The 22651-nt window shown below is 38.8% G+C and overlaps 1 protein-coding gene across 40 annotated transcripts in view; it reads left to right on the top strand.

The window, feature by feature from the left end:
• The window catches only part of CEP170 (centrosomal protein 170), a 76480-nt gene that overhangs the window by 12950 nt on the left and 40879 nt on the right, over positions 1-22651 (top strand). For 20 of the 40 annotated variants that reach the window (XM_083732074.1, XM_083732065.1, XM_083732091.1 and 17 more), the window contains exons 2-8: positions 2149-2293; positions 5998-6087; positions 6743-6824; positions 7689-7744; positions 10991-11153; positions 11941-12075; positions 20778-21248. In XM_083732074.1, coding sequence (XP_083588200.1) covers positions 2189-2293; positions 5998-6087; positions 6743-6824; positions 7689-7744; positions 10991-11153; positions 11941-12075; positions 20778-21248 — 1102 coding nt within the window. In that variant the 5' untranslated portion in view covers positions 2149-2188. Of the gene's footprint in view, positions 1-2148; positions 2294-5997; positions 6088-6742; positions 6825-7685; positions 7745-10990; positions 11154-11940; positions 12076-20777; positions 21249-22651 lie in introns of all 40 variants that reach the window. The other 20 variants (XM_083732061.1, XM_083732078.1, XM_083732076.1 and 17 more) reach the window with 3 other exon arrangements.

Here is a 22651-nt window from a genome sequence, read left to right as displayed (position 1 = left end):
CCTGTTCTATGGTTCAATCTTACTGAACCGGTGTGGATTGGACCACAAGTACTACTGTGACCTACTTAATCGTAAATATACATAGGATTGTGTTCTTGGTTTCTCATTCAACCAGCTTTTATACAGTAGGTTGATAAGAGTTCTAAGAAGACGTTTAAAATATGTATCTGGGTTGCAAATCTGTCACTATTCTGCCAGTTCGCTTATTGCTAGGTGTAGCAGTAAAGTTAAAGTCTGCTGTCAGCCTTTTATCTCTGCAAGTGCTACCTAAAGCTACTATGACTGCCAGGAACAAAAAAATATACAAACCCTTCTCAGGAGTTTAAATTTATTCTGTTCATCAACAGTTGCTTCAGTGCTCTGATTAATCAGTCCTGACCTAGTTGTTTCTGTTTGTTTGTTTATTTTTAAAAACCTTCCTGTTCAATCTCAATTTATAATATTATTTGGATTTACCTTTTTAAATTTAATATGTTTCACTGCTAGTTGTATTTTTATCAGTAGTTTTGTCATCTTGCCAATCGCTAAAAGTATAGTCTGTTTGAGTTCTTCCAGATCTTTTAGATTCTGCTCTATTTTAAGTTATAGCACAATATTTGTTTCAAAATCCACAGTAGGAGAATACCTTTATTAGGTCAACCAAAATGCCATACACTAGTGAGCAAGATTTTGAGCTGTCCCAAAATCAGGCTAGGTGGTAAGCAAAACACATGGCCCCTGTAGCAACAGTGTAGCATGTGGCACACTTCTGTTCAGGGTTAATGTCATTTCATTCCATTTCATCCCTACTATACTAACTTTCCTCCCTACCCCATCCAAAACTCAGCATTGCATGCTGACTGAGCCTGATCGGTTCTCATGGGCCTGTTTCAACAATTTGTATATGATTTTGGTGGATACTGTGGGGTAGATGTACTTGTACCCAATCCTACCTATATAAAAACATTGAATTTTCTCATTGATGTCTATGGCAGCACTCTCTTCCGTCTCTGCATCAATCTTTAAATGACCTACCTTGATAATGAGAGAGTCTTCTCTATATGTGTGTTCCCTCCCTCTTTAGCCACTTTGTTCCATTTCCCTTACCAGAACTCTTAGTGTACAAAATAATGGGGTGCCATCATCTTTTTCAGACTTGGCTTGGTTTTGCCTTTGGTAGTCACAACATTGTTAGTCAATTTCTCAAGTAAGGCAGCATTCCAAAATTTTCTCTCGTCAGTAAGCATTCTATGACATTGAGTTTGTACGGAGCTATTTTTGGGTTTCCTTCCTTAGGTTTTTTTCACTAAAGATTTTTGGAGTTTTGGCAAACCTTAGGACTATCCCAAGTGTACTGATACCTCTCTCGTGTGTGAGTGGTAGCATTTTAATTGTATCCTCAGGAGCATGAGAAGTCTTGAAGCAGAAATCATTACTTGAATTTTTTTTTTGCCATAGGTTGTTAAAACATCCTCTGCTTACTGAAAACCGATGATCAATTTTTTTACAGCCTTGTAAAGCTACTGAACTTCTTTCATTCATCCCTATAAATTGAAATAATCTATAAGGAGAAACTGTCTCATGTTTATGCATGCCACCTACACCCACACAACAATAAGAAATTTAAGCTATGATCTAGCTATGATGTTGACAATTAGAGATGTGAAGGCCTGGGGGGGCAGAAAAAGGGGGGAGGGACCTAGGTTTCTTTCAGTTTTTTTCCAAAGCCTTTGGGGGGAAAACGGGGGGGGGGGGACGACTGGTCCCGGTCCCCTCCCCCCAATTTTTCCGGGTTCTTTTCCAGGCCTTCCCGTCTCTATTCACAATGCAATAGTGTGTGGGGAAAATGTGTACATTTTTCATGTACCATATTTATGAACATGTATTGGGCAGCTGTGATTGATAGCAGCAGACTCCCAGTGTGTGATACGTGGAAAAATAGATGAGTGTCCTTCACACATGATGGTGTGCATGTTTATTTCCTTGCATCTGTGTATGAAAAGGTAGTTTGTGAAGCAATCCGTATAGCTGATATAAATCTGAAAATCATGTGTTAGTTGTGTTGTCCAGCTTCTCTGTGTTGGAAAATATAGAAACACTATTAGGAACAAGAACTTCAGATAAAAATAACTATTAAATATTTCTCTCTTTATCTGTTTCTTATTGCAGGATGACGTAGCCTTGTGAGGATTTATCAGCTAAGCAGAAAATGAGCTTAACATCTTGGTTTTTGGTGAGCAGTGGAGGCACCCGTCATAGGCTGCCACGAGAGATGATTTTTGTGGGAAGAGATGACTGTGAGCTGATGTTGCAGGTAATTGTGTCAGTTCTCCCAACTGTGAAATGCTGGAAGTTGGGATTTTATACCCTTGATACATATTTCTTTTTGAGGATTATATTTTGAAATGTTAAGTGTTTTGCTGCTCCAGTCTTAACCTCTAATAAATTAATCTTTCTTCCACACTGTGGAGCAGGATTGTAGTGACTGCATAGTATTAGTTTGCTTCAGTTAGTGGACCTGTGCACATGGCATGAGTCTGACATGTGGCTGAGTAATAAACATGTAGACCTATGGACCATTCTGATCATGAAGTGAGAACATAACCTCTCTTTCTGTCTACAGAGTTAGCCTTCAGACAAGCAGGAAATTGGGTAGCAATATGAGAATATTTGAGTTACATTATAGTTGTGAATTAATTCCTGATTAAAGTTTGAGGCTCATAGAAATGTAAAGGTCTAGAAAAAATCAGGATTAAGCCCTTTCCCCCATTTTTTAATTTCCTCAAGTCCTGAAATAGAAAAAAATGGAATCTGAAAACACTTTTTTAAAATAATGAAACACTTTGCTCTAAAAAGTAATTTTGTTAACACAGTAGCAAGTTCCAGAACAGTACATATATTAATTTTGTAGCAGTATGGAGACTAGCAGATATATTGTATCTTAAGCATTTGTCGAACAGAAACCTTTTCAAAGCCTTTGAACTAGAGCAGGCATTGGCAAACTTGGCCCTCCAGAAGTTTTTGGGACTACAACTCCCTGACCACTCGTCCTGTTAGCTAGGGATGATGGGAGTTGTAGTCCCAAAACATCTGGAGGGCCGAGTTTGCCTATGCCTGAACTAGAGACTGTAGGCTACACATCTGTTTGTCTGTAAAATGCAGCAATGCTCTTTGTTATACAGTGGTACCTCTAGTTACGAACTTAATTCGTTCCAGAGGTCTTAACCTGAAACTGTTCTTAACTAGAGGTGTGCTTTCGCTAATGGGGCCTCTTGCTGCTGCTGTGCCACTGGCACACGATTTCTGTTCTCATCCTGGGGCAAAGTTCTCAACTCAAGGTAACTCTTCCAGGTTAGTGGAGTAACCTGAAGCGTTTGTAACCTGAGGCATTTGTAACTCGAGGCACCACTGTATATCCAGTACACACTGCTGCAGATCTGTTTGTTCCAAATTTCAAAACAGATTAGTAGTGCTATAGACATGGCTTCAATGTTTGATTGGATTATTGGAATAACTTGTCGTCCGGAAGCTTTGCAAGGAGATCTAGGCTAATGGTAGTTCCGGAAGTGCAACTCTTCAATTCATGGAGCAACTACCCTGGCTCCCACCCTTCATGTTCCTAGTACTATTTAAATGTTTCCCCCCCAAATTTTTTTTTTGAGGGAAGTATAGGAAAATAGCATTTTTCCATGACTTCAAAACTGAATCTTTTTACATCTTAGTTCACATGTTTTGTGAAATAAAGTTGGCTACCACTTAAATGTTTAAAGTAGAACATGCTCTGTATTAAAATCACCTCTGTACTAAAAGCATCTTTGTAGCTTTTATAATTATGATTCACCATCTAAGTAAGGCATCAAAAGCAGTGTTCCATAGCAAGCATTTACCTACATCTGAGTGTCTTCGACAAAGAAATATAAATTATTAATATGGATAAATAGCTGTAAAAATCTTAAGTGACCAGTCTCTGCTGGAATGTTAAAATTAGGCTAGGCAGCTGTGTAGGCTACTGGGAAGTCTAGTAGTACTGCACTCAGTGAGCACACGCAGCCACCATCAGGGTAGCGCAGTGTAGTCTGAGTAACTCGCAGCAATCAATCTGTCTGATCTATAGGTGGCTAGATTTGACTCAAGCAGATTTGTGCTGTTGCCAGTTAAACACATCTTTTCAGGTAGGCACTTACAGTCTTAGAATTATAAAGTAAGAATCCTGTTTTCTAGTTTCTCTAAATTATTGAATCACTGATAGACCCTCGTACCTATGGGACCACCTCTCCTGGTATGTCCCACGGAGGACCTTACGGTCTTCAAATAAAAACATCTTGGAGGTCCCAGGCCACAGGAAGGTAAGGCTGGCCTCAACCAAAGCCAGGGTTTTTTCAGCCATGGCCCCGATCTGGTGGAACGCTCTGTCACAAGAGACTAGGGCCCTGCGGGACTTGACATCTTTCTGCAGGGCCTGCAAGACAGAGCTGTTCCAGCAGGCCTTTGGCCAAGGCACAGTCCGACCCTCTCCTTCTGTAATCCTCATAGAACTCTAGCCCAGTGGTTGCCATTAATTTGACTCTGAATTGATTTTAGAATGTATTTCAATTAATTGATTGTGATTTTATGTAAACTGTGTTATTTTTACTGTTGTTAGCCGCTCTGAGCCCGGCTTCGGCTGGGGAGGGGGGGATATAAATAAATTATTATTATTATTATTATTATTTACACTTCATAGAGGTATTCAGCTATGTCCAGATCAGAGGGATGGTACTCTAGTCAGCCGCTTAGTGCTAAGTAACTTAGTCATGACTGATAGATCTCTGTTGAGGGTATTTCAGATTCAAAGTTGGTTTCTCAAAATAGTTGCCGTGTTCTACTCTCTGTGTAGGAATCTCAGCCAGGTTCAGACGATCAATTTAATACACTGAAATATGAACAAGCTTCTTAGCCTTTACTTTTTTGAGCATTACCTGATGTTTTCATACAAGTAATTTGACACAGAACTGGTTCAGATGAGATGAACTTAATAAGCCAAGATATGAACAAACATTTTCCATGTGCACCTTGTTTCGCCCTTTGCAGCATGAGCAAACAAGGAAGTCTTCACTTTCCTTTTTTCATCCAATTTGGGAAACTGAGGGTATTTAATATCCTGTCTTGGTCTGAAGCTGGTAACCAAAGTTTTACAGTTTGATGAGATAAGCTGTGATTAGTCATATGCTTCCTGGTTAATCATGGCTCATAAAAGCAGAGAAACAAAGGGGCTGTGCACATGTGATAAAGGCTTGCTCATATCTCAGGTTATGGGAATCTTCAAAATTTGGAGGTTAGACTACTGTTAAGGATGTTGGACAACGTCTCCAAATTTGTTCCAATATGGTACTCCAAATTAACACCAGCAGGGTAAAAATTCTGGTTTAGTTACTGATTTTTTTTTTAAAAAATAAAATTTAGTATGTTCAATTCATCTTCATAGCTGGGAGAATAGTGGAAGCAAGTTCACATTACCCTTTTCCTACATGCTATACTGATGAGAATACTATTTAGAGAGTATTCTTGATTTTCTGTTAGATAATTTATTGCCCACAAACCTGTTTCCATTACTATTCAAGGTTATTACACAACAAATATTTCCTATTTTCTACTGAGTTATCTATTTTAAAAGAACAGCTAGCTATAGAATTATTCCCTCCAGATCTGACCATTTTCACTGTTTTGCTGAGCTTCCTGATAGTCACACTACCTCTCTGCAGATTATGCAAATCTCAGCCTTTAAAATAAACAGCTTTTCTAGTAATTATCACTGTCAGCTGTTTTTGAACAATTCCATTGGCTTTTATTTTTAGCCCCTGTATCAGGTTAAATTTCTCTTCTCTAACCTTAAAAGCCCTTCACAACATTAGTCTCATAACTTTTTCCTACTAGCTTTATGGTGTCCTTTGAAACAACTAGGATTTATTAATTCCTTACTTTAATGCGTATTTATATTAATACAAATTACAATGTTATATTATCTTCTAAATATTTCAGTCACGTAGTGTGGACAAGCAACATGCTGTAGTCAACTATGATGCCTCTACTGATGAACACTTGGTAAAGGATTTAGGCAGTCTGAATGGGGTAAGATAAACGTGACGGTTCTGTTTTCAGGATGTAGTTCAGCTTGAACAAATATTTGTGATTACTTTGTTATGGAGACTTAAGTTGAAAGAAATGAAGAATCATTACTTTAAACACTATACCCTTATGGCATATTAAATTGTGTGTGAAGCACCCCACAGTTTTAGAAAGGCGGGGCTTAAACTTTAAGCAGATCTTTGACGTCCACATGGAGGCAGGAATCAGCAAAACACACACACACCAAAAAAAACCCCACCCCACCCACATTCCACTCACAGAAGCATCCAGTTCATGGGGTTCTACCCTAGATCCAGTCTAACAAAATCATAAATGTCATGTATCTTTTGAGAAAGGTATCTTGCTATTGTGGGAACAGCTTGTGTTAACACAGCAAGTTTATAGCATATTTCATTAGCAGATTCATTGTAAGTAATTCATGATAGGCCCAGGGCATGTTGGCATTAAATAAAGCCAGATCTCTGTATATTCACATATCCTTTCTGAATTTTTTATTGGGCAAGTGAGGTTGATTCTATAATATTTTCAGAAATTGAATAGTGACATGTGGTACCGTGACTTTACAAGAAGAATTAGATTCACATTTAGAAGTTCATTACAGGTAGAAGATATAATATGTTTCTTCTTTTTCCATCAGACATTTGTGAATGATGTTCGAATTCCAGAACAGACATACATCACTCTAAAACTTGATGATAAATTGAGATTTGGATATGATATCCTTTTTTAAAAGAAGGAGTTAGTGCTATGTTTGGCTTTTTAAAAAGTTCTTGTTGCTGAATTTACATATTAACAATTCTATTTAATTTTTTGGGTAAGCTGTTCTGGGTACTTGTGAAAGAGTGGGGTGTGAATGTAAGTACTGAATAACAATAATAAGAGAGTAGAGGTGCATTTCGGAATTCACAAACCAACTGGCAGAAAGAAATGGATTAAAAATCTTATCTCTGAAATGTTGAGATAACTAAAAACAAATTGTCATGGTTGTTAGTGTAGCAATATGTTAAGGCTTTACTGACAGAAGCCAGGTATACTTGAAGAGTTTTCCACATAGTCGTACAGATTCGCGAGGTTGTAGCCAACACTATGGTTCTGCTCATGCAACAGAACTTCCGCTCTCCTCTACCTTACAGTTGCTGCACAATAAAGAAGGGACTAAATTTATGAAGCTTCATATTGAGGGGACCGGGGGTGGGGAGCAAACAAGCAACTCTCAACTTTACCTGTTTTATGTTTCGAATCAAGTTAAGGTTTGGTTTGATGTCAAAATTAGGCAAATACCTAAAATGCTCTTATATTTTGCTGTTATGGGCATACATAGTCATTGGTTGACAGTAACTGGAATTATTTTGCTTATGCTAAACATTCACATTAAATAAATTTGCTAGCATAAATTAATGAACAATATAATAGAATATTTATCAATGCAGTCCCCTTAATTCATAAATAGGAACAATGTCATTCTAAAACTTGGAGGCTGCAAGCAATATTTTGCTCCCCAAAACCTTATACTTATCATAAAATTTGAAGTTTCTAATGGACTTGGACAAATATCACTAAATTTCCTTATCGCATTGTACATACTAATCTTTTTACTGTAGTCAGAGGAGAGATGAGAGTTCCCGAAGAAGCCCTTAAGGTATGCATTTTCTGTCACTTTCAACTCTTGATAGCTCTCTGTTCATTCTATCTATATGTATGTTTGGTTCTCTGAAGATTTATAGTTGGCATAAATGAAGATACACACAGGAAGGTGGTGGACAGAAGAGAAAAGGACCTCCACGAGAGGCAGACCAGATATGTTTCCTCAGGGTGTGAGGCTGAGGGAAGTGGGGGAAGCTCCCAGGTGAGAGCAGGGAGAGCTCACTCTTCTGTGTGTGAAATAAAGATTAATATATAATTGTGATGGAGGGCTTGGTATTACACGCAGGTTTAGTTTTTCTTTATTCTTCCTTTCTTTATTTTTCTTTTGGTTTGTTTCTTACCTCTTTTTTAGATTAGCTTGGTTTTTATTGTATTTTATGTTGAAAATTCTCAATAAAAAATTAATAAAAAATAAAAATAATAAGTGCTTAAGGTAAAAATATATAGCCCGTATTTATTGTTTCTCAGGTTAGACTGCTGCACTCCTGAAGCCTGATTCTCACTAAGCAGCAGCCCCCATGCAAGCATTTGGGGAGCTTGTATGACTGCTGTTTGATTGCTGCTGCTATGCTTGCAGTTTGAATGAACTAGTGCCTCCCTGTAGGCGCTTTTGCATGCCCTGAAGGAAATTCTCCCTACATCTACTCCACATTAGCAACCAGCACCTCCAATCCATAGTAGGGAGGCTTTTTACCAAATTGTTCCCTGAACATTTCCTAGCAAGCAAAAATGAATCATTATCACTTCACCCAACCAGCCCCCAAAGTAACTGCTGTTTTGCCTATTGTGTTAAATAGAGCTGGAAATGTTTGGGGTTACATTGCGGTTAGAAGTAAATAATTCCCAACAACGTTTGTGTATGTGTGGGGAGACCCTAAAGTGTGAAATAAAAAATATTAGTTTTATTTGGTTTCCTTTTCAAAGTTATTTCTGTTTCCCTGCATAAGTGTAACAACTATGTTAACCTCCTAAGGTGAATTGTGTTTTCACCATAAAGTTCTGGGTAAGGTAAAGGTAAAGGTACCCCTGCCCGTACGGGCCAGTCTTGACAGACTCTGGGGTTGTGCGCCCATCTCACTCAAGAGGCCAGGGGCCAGCGCTGTCCGGAGACACTTCCAGGTCACGTGGCCAGCGTGACAAAGCTGCATCTGGCGAGCCAGAGCTGCACACGGAAACGCCGTTTACCTTCCCGCTAGAAAGCGGTCCCTATTTATCTACTTGCACCCGGAGGTGCTTTCGAACTGCTAGGTTGGCAGGCGCTGGGACCAAGCAGCAGGAGCGCACCCCGCCGCAGGGATTCGAACCGCCGACCTTTCGATCGGCAAGTCCTAGGCGCTGAGGCTTTAACCCACAGCGCCACCTGCGTCCCTTTAAAGTTCTGGGTAGATGTTAGTAATTTGGAGGTCCCTTTAAGTGTATCTTTTTTTGTAAACCAGTAGCAAAGCTAGGGAAGTTGGTTTGAAAAGAAGGGCTTGGCAGAGAGAAGGTGAGCAGGCAAAGGAGTCTGTTGTCAAGCAGGAAAGGAGGGAAGGCTACTTGTAGAAATGCACCAATCATAGTTTCTTAGCTCAGGGAACATTTCATTTTCTAGCTACCTTCGCCTCATGCCTTCTTTTCTAGTTGCTTGTCAAACAAGTGGCTGGGGTGTCAACACAAACAAGTATTACAGTGGTGCCCCGCAAGACGAATGCCTCGCTAAACGAAAAACCCGCAAGACGAATGGGTTTTCCGATTTTTTAGCGGCTTCACAAGACGAATTTCCCTATGGGCTTGCTTCGCAAGACGAAAGCCCATAGGGAAATCTCCGGGGACAGCGGGCAAGCGCAGCGCGCCTTCTCCTCTGTTCCCGGACCTGTCCTAAGGCTTGCGGTGGGAGGTCCGGGAACAGAGGACAAGGCGCGAAGGGCTTCTCCTCTGTTCCCGGGCTTGCGGTGGGAGGAGGGTTTTTCCTCCCCACCGCCAACATTCAGAACAGCATTCTGAATGTTGGCGGTGGGGAGGAAAGCCCTCCTCCCACCGCAAGCCTTCAGGACAGGTCCGGGAACAGAGGGGAAGGTGCGCAGCGCTTCTCCTCTGTTCCCGGACCTGTCTTGAAGACTTGCGGTGGGAGGAAGGTTTTCCTCCCCACTGCCAACATTCAGAAGGCTGTTCTGAAGGCTGGCGGTGGGAAGAAAAGCCCTTCTCCCCCGCCAGCCTTCAGAAGAGTTCCCGCCTAGGCTGCGGAAAGCAGCCTGCTGCCCCGCGCGAGGGGCGCTTTGCTTAAGAGCGCCCCTCGCGCGGGGCAGCAGGCTGCTATCCGCAGCTTGGAGAGCCCTCTGGACCTCTTCTGAAGGCTGGCGGGGGGCAAAAGTCTTTGTCCCCCCTGCCTGCCTTCCCGGGGGCTTTTAAATCGCCCCGGACAGCGGAGAAGTCCTCCGCTGTCCCGGATTTTTAAAATGCTGGCAGGCGGCAGCGAAGGCTTCGCTGCTGCCCGCCAGCATTTTAAAATCGCCCCGGGACAGCGGAGAAGTCTCCGCTGTCCCGGGGGCTTTTAAAATGCTGGGGGACGGCAGCGAATCTTCCGCTGCCGCCTGCCAGCATTTTAAGATCGCCCCGGGACAGCGGAGAAGTCTCCGCTGTCCCAGGAAGGCAGGCGGGGGGAAGCAAAGACTTTCGCCCCCCCGCCGGCCTTCAGAAGAGGTCGGGTGACAGACTGTCCCTGGACCTGGTCTGAAGGCGGTTTCCATAGGAACGCATTGATTGATTTTCAATGCATTCCTATGGGAAACCGTGCTTCGCAAGACGAAAAGACTTGCGGAATGAATTAATTTCGTCTTGCGAGGCACCACTGTACGTCAGGATCCTGGATTCTGACTTAACAACAAACCATAGTTAAAGTGAACTGTAGTTCATAAGTTAACAGTATGGTATGTTTTCTGTAAATAATCCATGGTTAATTTCCTGGGCCAGGTTCATATATTCAGACAGATCACAGCTAGGAAACACAAACTGTGTCTTGGTATTATCTGCAAATGCAACCAGTTGGTTTAGAATCAGTATATTGGGTGATGCCCAACTTAAGTTGATCCAGTACAAACAATGGACCTAGGTAACTTAAGTTCGTTGATTTGAATGGGTCTGCTTTGAATATGGCTTATATTGAATACCTTGATTGATTCATTTTATAGTAGTTTATTAAAACTTAATGTTGAATACTTAATGTTCTGTTGCTTTGCTTGATGGGGAATTATCTAATATACAGCATGAGAAGTTTACAAGTCAACTGCAGCTATCCCAAAAATCCTCGGAGGCAGAAGGATCAAAGCTAACCAGTGCCAAAGCTACACAGCCAAAGGTACAAGACACCATTGCTGAAGTGCACCACAAAGTTATAGACACACTGAAATCTGAAGAGAAAGTGACAGGTGAGAGAAATGAATTCGTACTGTCAGTTCTAGCTATTAAAATATATTAACTTTTGAGAAGCCACTGTAAGATGTTTTGAGTTAGATAAGGTACAGAGGAGTTGGGCCATTAATTGCCTCATATGCCATTGTAAAAATTGCCAGGTTTGTTTCTTACTTTGTTATAGTACCTAATTGTTATAGTTCTGCAAAGAAATTAACATTCTGTGTAGTGGCCTAATAGGAAAGATCTCCTCATTCTGTATCACTTGCCTCTTAACAGTGTGCTTTTCTGGCTGTTACGGTGTAAATAGAAACAAAAAGCTACAATTAATTGTCAGATCCCTTGTATTTCTTAAATCAGCTTGGCTTTGCTATCTGACACATTACATTGTATGTGTTTTCATTTTAAAGTGAATGAAATTTTGTTGCAGCAGCTTTGAAGTCCGGTGAATGCTTTATTACTTTTATTAAAACAAGTATTTCTTTGCCAAACTAGCATATTTGGAGACATTAAAAAAAATTAAAAGAAGGAAAGTGGAAAATAATTATTCATTGTGAATCAAAGGGGCCTTCTTTGTTTTATCCAGAATAAAAATCTTTTGTTTTATCCAGAATGTAGATAATCTTTTGTTTTATCCAGAATGTAGATAGCTTAGGCTGTTTACATGCTCCAATGTACTCTGTATCTTGGTTTTGGAAGTAGTGTAAACACATTAGCCACAATCCATATTCTATTCTTTACCATTTTCTCATAGTGTCACTCTTGCCGCTCCAAATGACTAATCTATTTTGTTTGTTTATATAGATCTTTCTGCCATGCCTCGGGGCACACCATTATATGGGCAGCCATCATGGTGGGGTGAGGATGAAGCTGAAGAACAGAATGGTTACAAACCTGATAGTAAACCTGAGGAGAAAATACAAGAAACTGGAGTTTTAGGTAAGGTTATTTATAATCAGATCCATTTGTAGCTTTTCCCCACCTCCATTTCACATCTGGTAGGCCTGGTATATATTCTAAGTCAGTCCACATGTCTAAGAAAATAATGGTAAGAGAACAATGTCTACAATAATTTAAGCATAAAATTCATGTAAACTAACTAAATACTTGCCATTTTGGTGTGGGAGGAAGAAGAAAATATCACTAAACTGTGGGGCCCTGTGTCTGTGTACATATTGGCATCTTTCAGTGGAGGTTGGATCAGTCAGTGGCAATGGCCGGGTGGCAGGTTTTGGTCACAATGTGCCAGTCATATCAAATGTCATAGATTTGTTTTTTCCCCTCCATAGGAATTAATGACAGCCATTCACTTATCTAGGGGAAATTAACAATGCATGTCAGCTCAGAAGTAAGCCCCACTGATTTACTCCCAGGAAAATATGTATAAGATTGCAACCTAAAAGTGTATTATTGGGGACTAGGAACTATAAAGCCAGTTTCTCAGTGAAAACAAGTTTTGTCTGTTCCCAAGAGCTGTTCTGATTCAGTGTATTTTTTGTGTTGTACAAAACTTAAAAGATATGAAATGTTTCCTCTAGGAATTATATTGTCATGCACTAATGTACCAAAGGTGGAATTGAGCCACTGGCTTTTTACCTTTCAGATACTCCAGTGAATTGAGAGAGTGCTCAATCGAATTCCATTTGTATACTTTTGATGTGATCCAAACATTTTTTACAAACCAGTTGATTTTAGAATATTAGCCACTTGGTAGTAGACATTTAAGTAATGAAAATGGATATGGATATAGACTACTAAATCTATGCAATGTAAAGTGTATGTGAATAAAATGTATGCATTGGAAGGACATGTCTCTTGTTACATATTTGGGAAAACAAAGCAGTTTCTCTGAAAATAGTTTTATTTGGGATTTTGGCTGTGCATGGCTTCTGTCTACAGTTTCTATCGCATGTTACTGTCATTTTTTCCTATAATGTTAAGTATTTCAAATACCTGTGCTATAAAAAATAGGTATAGAGTTCTTTTCTGGTGAATTAGGGAGGCTGTAATCATATAGTCACTTACCTAGAAGTAAGTCCTATTGAGCAGAAAAATTCAGGATTGTACTGCAAAGCCTAGCAGTCGGAGCCTATGCCACCCACACTCCCCACACCTCAATGTTATTGGACTACAGAGCTCATCCTGGACTCTTGGCCATATCAACTGGGGCAGTTAGAGTTGAGTCCAATTTCATCTGGAGGGCCATGTGTTCCCCATCCCTGGCATAGCCCAAGCTTATGGGGATACATGCAGGTCCAGTTAACATGCAGCTGAAAACGATACCATATTAGCATATCCTTGCCCACTGCTCTGTTTCATTGGTTACCCCTTGCAAGTGGGATGGGGAAATAATGATATAATTATGTTTCTACAAGTTATCTGCGAAATGCTTATTAGTGGTGCTTATACATCTCTCCATAATGTCTAGTTTAGGCTTAGTAAGGGCTATTTGACAAGCTGTAATTATCTGTTAGTTCAGTAAAAACAAAAGTTAGCAACTCCACTTAAACTCACTAATGTGTCCCATATTCTTGTTGTTACACCTGAAAATAGGTTGGCCTGTCAGTTATGTTCAACTAAGTCATTCTTAGACCTATTGAAATCAATAGAATTGATTTAGTGATGACTAACGTTCATTGAATATAATGGTTCTACTCCAAGTATGATTTAGTCAGATAGAACCACATAGTTATTACAGCCTTCTGACATTTCCTAATTGTGTATTAATATTATATTCAATGTTTCAAGGGGGAAAAAACCTGGCATGTATATATCAAAAGTCTTTATATTCAATATTGCTTTTATATTCCATTTTGCTTTTTGGAGTTAGGGTAAGCAATGAGGTGGCCCTGTTTGCAGATTGTGCCATAATTATTGCCATAATTATTGAAAATTGTTGTTTAGTCATTTAGTCATGTCCGAATGTATCAAATTGGACAGTGAGTAAAATATTACTAAAGTAGGTGAAAAGTCCAACAAAATGTCAAATGAGGTTCAATGGAAGCATAAAATGATGTTCAGTGGGGCAAATTATTCTAACCACATGTACATTGATGGATTCTGAATTAAAGTACACTAACCAGGAAAGAGAACTTGAGGTCACTGTGGATCATTAAACAAAAATGTCAACTGAAAGGACCAAAAATGAAAACTTGAATATTGTAATTCCTTAATACAAGTCTGTGCAGCTACATTTGGAATACAGTACACAGTTTTAGTTGCCACATCCCAAAAATTAAAAAGTGTATCTTATCTATCTAAAATATGGTAGAGCTGCAAATGCTGCAAATAAGTGCACACAAATGATCAGTGAGCTGGAGCAACTTCCCTACATAGACTACTTAGCTTTTTAGTTTAGAAAAAGGGCAAGTAAGGGGCAACATGATAGACGTTTACAAGATTACACCTGATGTGAAGAAAGTGGATAGAGAAATATAGGTTACTTGCATGCTGTAATTGGGCTGGAGCCCCCATACAATGTTTTCATTACTGGACTGGACCTAATAAGCCCATTTATCCTCTGAAACTGCTCTGCCTGGTGATTTACCAAGAATGCAGTGGTGGCAGAGAAATGCACATTCTCTGCTGCCGCCACTGCCACATGGTAGGTGCAGTTATCACCAATCAGTGTTTGGTTCCATTCACTCTGTGACTTGCGCCACCTGCGCTCCAAGCATTGTCCAACCCATTACATAGGATGGAGCTCACCTGAGTACCACGTTTCTACAGATTGGAGAGGCACTCAGGAGCAATCACATCAGTAGCTTTCCTTTTCATTCCATAACAAGCTTAAGACATCAACAGGAGCACTAGCTTTTGTTGACAATTGAGGCTGTGCATGTCTCCCCGGTCAATCAATCATAGTCTTTTTCCTCCATGTAAAAAAATAGTAAGAAAAATTATCTTGCATTTTGGATGAAAGTTCCATGAGTAGGAATGAGCTGGAATCTATATGCAAATATATCTTCAGAATCAACTTTCAGTTTTATTCCACTGTTACGTTTTTCACATGTAATCGGTCCTTCATTGTTATTTCTTCATGAAACATAAATGTTACATTGGAGTTTGCATGCAGTTTGCTATATAAATATGATAAGAAAATATATTTTCTTGGGCATAGATTTAATGGCATTCAATGTGAGATTTTGGTCTACTTCATAGCAGCTAGTTTATAAATTAAGGCCTTGGTTGTTTGTTAATAACTTTTGTAAGTAACTTAAAACAAGCCTGAACTGGCATACTCAATTTACCAAAACTGCTTCACCACTTTGCACTTCTGAAAATTGGTATTATTTTGAAGGGAACGTATATAATATAGCAGATGGGGCATGGTTTAATGAGGAGATTGATAGAGGAGATTAGTTTCTGCTAAGCCAACTAGATACAATTAGCCTTTATAGACTTAAATTAATAAGATTATTTTGGTATTACTGTTTTTCAGCCTTAGTAGAAACCTGTAATGGAAAATGTCCCAGCAAGCAAACCTCAGTGGGCTCAGATCAGGTGTTATAGACTTTACTTTTGGTATATTTGGTAATGTTGATCTGTTTTCTCTGCTATGGATCCAGAAAACATGATTTAGGATGGTGCAGATACACATACATTACACATACAATGTACTATTTTAAACTACCTACTACTCTTATTTGTCACCTTACTTTTTATATCTTACTTTAATAAATCCTTACAAAAAATAAATGCCTACCTCAGTGTGCTGAATGTTTCTAGCTTTTTAGTAACATACTTTATTTCAAGGCTATAAGCTTTCAATTATCTTTGGCAGTTAAATATAGTACTCTATATACATCAATATGGTGTGCTCTGAACTGATCTCCCAAGAGTGCTGAAGTCTATTGTTGATTCCCAAAACTCAAGTTTATAATGGATTGTGCTGATTCAAGCCTTCCCTTCTATGAGAAAAGAATATTGATATGATTTATGGTCCTGAATATGAAAGAGGTATATAAGTTATCTGTTGCATTAGTCACTTCTTGGAATGGATTCTCCTTCCAAAGCCTACAGCACATTTTTCAGATTGATATTCGTTTCAGACTGGGATAAATATTGAATAATAGTAACTGGATTTTCTTGCAGGGGAAAAACAGACACTGCATGATAAGCAACACAAGAAAATTCAGTGGGTGGTATCCAATGATAGCTTTGTCTTAATGAAAAGTGCTTTCATTGGTGCAAGCTGTGGCACCCCATTTATGCTGATTCTACTGCAGTCCTCCATGCTGTCCATGAAATGACCATTGCATGCAATCTAGGGTATTAATTCAAAGGAAAAGTCTTTTCCAGTCCCAAATATGGCTGACTAGACTGTGGTTTTGAAACAAAATCAATCTACTGAGCAATCCATTTTTAATTGTACCTACCTTATTTGGAGAGTTGCAAACAAAAGTCTGTGACCTTTGAGGCTAATATACTGTTCTTCACTTTGGTGTATTGAAACTGGAGCTAGATTAAAATCTGTAATGCATTATTTATAAATATCAGACTTTTCTGAAAGGCTCAAGCTTCTTTAATAGTAAGCATAAGTGAGGGATTGTGAACAAAGATTTCCAGATTTAAATGTGTATCTGAAATTTGATTGTCTCCCCTTGTATGCCCGCTTGAGTCATTTTTACTAGTTGTTAAAATGTTCAGTCTTTATATCTTGTCTTTAAAGCATCATCCTTTTTTGTTCTTTGTGAAAGAATATCTTGGATATCAAACTACTATTTTCCCCATGGAAGAAATACAGTAGTACCTCTGCTTACAAATGCTTCTGGTTACGAATGCTTCAGGTTACAAGCTCCGCTAACCTGGAAGTAGCTGCTCCTGGTTGCAAACTTTGCCCCAGGATGTGAACAGAAATCGCATGACAGAGGCATGCATGCAGCGGGAGACCCCATTAGCAAAAGCGCACCTCAGGATAAGCGCGGTTTCAGCTTAAGAACAGACCTCTGGAACGAATTAAGTTTGTAACCAGAGGTACCACTGTACTACCTTATAGATTAATGATGTTTTAACTGAGTAGATTTGCTAGCTTTATATCATCACTTTAAATGTTTGAGGAACAGTGACAATGCACCCCCAGCACACATTTGTAAAATTTCATCATATATAATTGTGCCATTCCTTAGGTAACCAAAATGGCACCATCAATACACAAGGATGCGGTATCAGCTCAGTGCAATCCAAGGATCTGCAGATGTATAAAAATGCTCATCTAAAACCACAACCCTGCTTTTGGAAAATAATTGCATACAGTGGAGTGAGGATTGAATGTGCTTATTGTGCATCAAATACTGACTGATTATCGGGAAAATGAGGAACACATGTAATATCATAGGAGAGAGCATGGCTGGTTGGCAGGAATCCTGAATGAGAGCAGTCTACATAGCAACTTTTTATTGTAGGTTCACTTATGCTATTAACTTTCTATCAAAACACATTTTCTAATTGACTTGGGTATGGGGAGTTGCAAACACACTTTAGGGGTACTTTTGAACTTAGAAGTACTGGTGGTTAATAAAACAAAACAAAACAAAAACCAAGAGCAAAACATGCTTAATTAATTATGCTCATATTTCTGTGCCATTTATATATTTCTCGTTTCTCGTGGTTATCCAGAGAGCTCTGAAACAAATCTCCATTTATACATTCTGACTAGTTAAAAATCTGTTACGTGGAAGAAATACCCTTGAAACAATTATTGAACTGCTAAGGTCATGATGCCTTTATAACCGGCCCCACCCAAAAAGAACATTACAGATTAGCTTTGATAGTGAATATTTGCTGGTTGCAAACTTTTTATAATTTATTTCCAGCTAGATCTCTTTGATTTTATTTTCTTGGTTCTTGACTACAGCTTTCTTTGCATCTGTTACTTGCATTTTTAATGATTGTCAGATTCTATGAAACTGTACATGTTAAACAGTAAATTGCACTGTAATTCTTTAAACTTTTAACAGGTTTTAACTATGAACACACCCCAATTTTGGGAGCACTGAGCTGCCTGTTTAATAGTGAAGAATTTACAAGAAGACAGCAGAGTTGGAAATAACTTGGCTGCCAAGCAATATATTGTAACAGAGTGTATTTGATAAAGCACAGTGCTAATATTTCAATCTCCAGCTATTGAATTCTTCCTAGAACAGTTGAGACGATAAGTATCATTGCACTTCTGGTCTATTAGCTCCCACTCCTGCAGAATCCGTCTCCTTCATATAAACAAGCACTTTTACTTCTTTCAATCCAGAACCCATCCTAACTGCTTCTCCGAAAGCATCACATATTAAAACAGACTTGTTCTGTCTTTGTTCTTCCTTCCATGGACTTCCCTGCAGGCCACCCCTTACTACTTTACCCAGCTTCGCTCTTAGCTCCTGGCTTTGCTGTTAACACCTGCTCTTATTATCCTCCTGTTCCCTACCAGCTTTCTGCCCTGAGCATTTCTTGCTTCCTTCACTGTGCTGTTTTCCATTGAAAGCAAAACCTTGCTGTTTTTCATCTCCAGAAGCCTCGGCTACTTTCCTGATTTCAAATCCGTAGAAGCTCACATTTTGTCATTCTTGTACAGATACCATTCATTTCATGTACATCCAGTTCTGCATTGCATGGTAGTTAAGCAACTTGCCTGATTGTTTCCCATCACTGTTGTAGTACACAGTATCCTGGCAGAGAACTCATTTTTGAACTGTTAACTCTTTGCATGCTACAGTGCTTACTAGAAAAGGTAAGGATATTTAAAATCTATTAACAACTTCCCTCTTAAGAAGTGATTTAGCACAGCTCCCCAAAGCAACAGCAACATCAATTCAGGGTCCAAAAACCTAATTGGAGGAAGTTGACTTTTTAACCCACCAAAGTTAGTATACTGGTAGCTTTTTGTCTTTTGTGCTATAACTAATAAAACTAAGACATTTTATAGAGTGGCCTCAAGCCAAGGATACAAAAGCGGAATGTCACTTGTTCAACAGGGGATTCCAACCCCATTCTCCACCTGAGTCCCCTGTAAAGCTGCTCCTGAAGGTTATAGTACCCTCCAGAATAATATGGGATATGGAAATGTGGGCTGAAGCAGGAGGGAGGCACCTAGCAGCATGAGAAGTTGCACATGAGCAATTTTTGATCTGGGCCAATGTATGCGTTCTTGTGTGAGCAATTTTTGTTGCTTAATTAAGAGGATGTATTATAGATCTTAATTGTCTGGGAGGTGGAGGAAATCTCTTTACCAGTTTCTACCAAGGTAATTACCGTAGAAAAGATAGACAGTTTAAAAGTAATTTAAAAACCTACCTTTTCGCACAGAAAGTGGAGCAAAAATGTGCATTCCAGAGCAATTTTCCTAGTTCTTATTTAGTCTTGGCAGGAGATGTTGATAAAACTGTGAATCTTAATTGGAATAATCTTTTAAAATTGGTCAAGTATTTTATATTTTAACACTGTGGTAAAACAAAGTAAACCTCATCAGCTGCTTTTCTGTTGAAGCTGAAGATCACAGGATACTGTGTACCAGTTCTCTGATCCCTTGCCAATAACATTCATTCCCCAATGTCTTCAGCTGTATGTTGCGCTGGAATTCATTAACTCTTTAACATGAAACACAGCCCCAGCTTTTTAGCTGCTTCTTTCTAGAGAAACGATAGTAAAATTAAATGACATGACTCCTGAAAATCATTGTGAATATTCTGTTTGCTGTGCTGCCCATTTTAAAATGCATTTTGCATGACATTGTACCATTTTCATCCACAGAGTAAATATGTTAGTAGATTTCTTTAAAATGTGTTAGTGTTTTAAAGTTATCTGTTTTGTTACTTTATGTGCATCTTGAAAAATAAATGATATTGCTCCATTCAGCCATTGGAATCGACTTACCAGTATTCACTTCAGCAGCAGTTGCTTGTGGTGCATTCAAATCTCTAATACTTGGCAAGCAAGCTTATTGTGCTGAATGCATAATGTTTTGCTAGCAGCTCCACAAAAGCTTGGATTTAGCATTTATTCAGAATGTACATTGTTCCTCTCTTCTCCGGCTTCTTTATCCATCAAAAAGCAAGATATTTACAAACTTCTGCATGTTTCTTACTGCTTATAGACGTTACATTCCATTTTAATTTTATCTTCCTTTCCTGCACTGTACTTTTCGGCATTGGATTTTCAGAAGTGTCTTGAGTCGCTGCAATCTAGCTTATTTGCTTCCATTGGCAGGGATATATTAAAATCTGAATTAAAGCCAAGTTCATATTTACTCTTCAGGACTTCATGAAGACAAAGATACCCCTCCCCATGGCTCTATTCAATTGTGTAATCTTTTGATACCCATGAACTTGTTTCTTTGGCATTCTTAGTGAGCTTTCTTTTGGTTAGATGTGCACGTACTTTCATGCCTGTCTTCAATATGGAACTATCAACAGAGAAGACTTGCAATTCTGGAGCTATATTTTTCAGTCTTTCTGCATTGCTCGTGGGCTTCCCACAGGCAACTGGGAGACAGGATGATGGACTAAATAGGCCTTTGATCAGATCTGGCAGGGCTCTTCTTATGTCCTTCCCAAGAATTGTCTCCTGGCTTTTATGTGAACTCTGAAATTCCTTGAAGCCTCGGCTTTTGCAATATTGGAGAATTTCAATTTCTTTGTTTTTCTTAATAGGATGCAGCACAGATGGCAAGCAAGCTGAGGAGCAATCTGCAGCTGCAAGTGAAGAAGAAAATTATCCTTTCTGTAGGGAGCCAAGTTATTTTGAAATCCCTACAAAGGAATTCCATCAACATTCCCAAATACCTGAGGGTACTATTCATGAGATCCCAACAAAAGACACACACATAGCAGGGGCAGGGCATGCTTCATTTACTATTGAATTTGATGACAGCACCCCAGGAAAAGTAACCATCAAAGATCATGTTACAAAATTCACTCCAGATCAGCGCCACAAATCTAAGAAGCCTTCTCCTTCTGGTGCCCAGGATCTTCCTGGGCTTCAAACTGTGATGATGGCCCCGGAGAGCAAAGTGGCAAACTGGTTAGCACAAAACAATCCCCCAACAATGATCTGGGAATCAACCGAGGAAGATTCAAAAAGTATTAAGAGTGATGTTCCAGTCTACTTGAAGAGACTGAAAGGTAAAACAAATAATTTCAGCTGTATTTATTTCCTTTGTCTTGAATATTCAGCCGTAAGTATGCTAACTGGAACTGTAAACATTTACTACACTCTGTTAGAATTCTTACAGACCAGAATGTTTTAGACAAAGCATCAAGTGACAACCAATTCTGCCAGGACACCTCCCCCCCCCCAAATTGTACCTTTTTATTCAAAGCTTATGATGTTATAGCATTGGTACATTTACAAAACACAAATACCAAAGCAAACTTGCTAATATTGTTTTCACAAAAGATTAAAAATGTATCCATGTTCAAGCATCACTTTTCAATAAAGTTTAATGTTCAATAAGTGGCGAATGGTTGAAGGGGGGGAAATCAAGCTGCTTAAAATGGGTTTTGGGCAGACATAAGAAAAATGGAGATGAACATTTCATCAAGCTTTATAAAGCGAGTGAATATAGGTCATAGACTTCAACTTAATAATTTTAACAGGTTTAAATTGTTTTCTAATTTTCTGATTCCTTTTTATCAGCTCAGTGATTTAAGTTTGACTGAAAAACTTTCCTTTGGTTTGCCTTTCAGATTACCCTTACTAAATCAAAGTCCTTTACAACTCATATTTTTAAAACATTATTTCACTTTATTCCTCACCCACATCTTCCTACTGACTGGCAGTTATATTATTATACTTCATACAAATCTCAGGGTGGTTTGTCTGATCTTATGAGTGATATTTAGTCTGTAATGGTAATACATAGTATACTCACTCAAAAATAAGTATATATTTTTAAATTATTTCAGCTGAAACGTGTTTTTATTTCTTCTATTAAGGAACTTACTCTGGCACACTCAGTGTAAAATAGAACGCTGTAACTAATTCATATAAGTTAGAACTCTTATTTGAAAATTCTTCCAGAACTGTAACTAATTAACTCAAAACTTTAAATGGTATCCTGTAAGTAATTTTGCATATTATGCATTAAAAGAAGGTTGCTCTTTAGCAGCAAAATTTGCATAAGATACCATTAGCATGTTTTAATGAATTCTCAAGCCAATTTTAGTGCAATTTCCATAATCAGCATTTATTCTACTACTAAATGTAAATTTAGAACAGCAGGTTGAAGAGCCCATATCCCAGGAAGGTCGCAGTGTTCTGAAGATGGACTACCTTCTTATCGTACTTTGTAAATTGAGCATCTTTGTATCTAACTACAGTTCTGGGCTTTTTGATTTTCTCAGTTTGTAACTGCTATACTCATAAATATATTGCACCAGTTAACTATACTGAAGATTAGCAGTGCAGTCCACAGCCATTTTCAACCATCTCTAGCATGAGCTTCCAGATAACTAATTGCATGGACAAAAGGCTGTGTAACAACTGCTTGCAGCAGATCAAACCTGGCACAACAGTTCTTGGTCAA

The sequence above is a fragment of the Podarcis gaigeae genome (genome assembly GCF_964106915.1).
Source record: "Podarcis gaigeae genome assembly, chromosome: 3".
NCBI lineage: Eukaryota > Metazoa > Chordata > Lepidosauria > Squamata > Lacertidae > Podarcis > Podarcis gaigeae.
The sequence above is the reverse complement of the archived record's forward strand: the minus strand, read 5'-3'. Positions and strand labels throughout refer to the sequence as shown.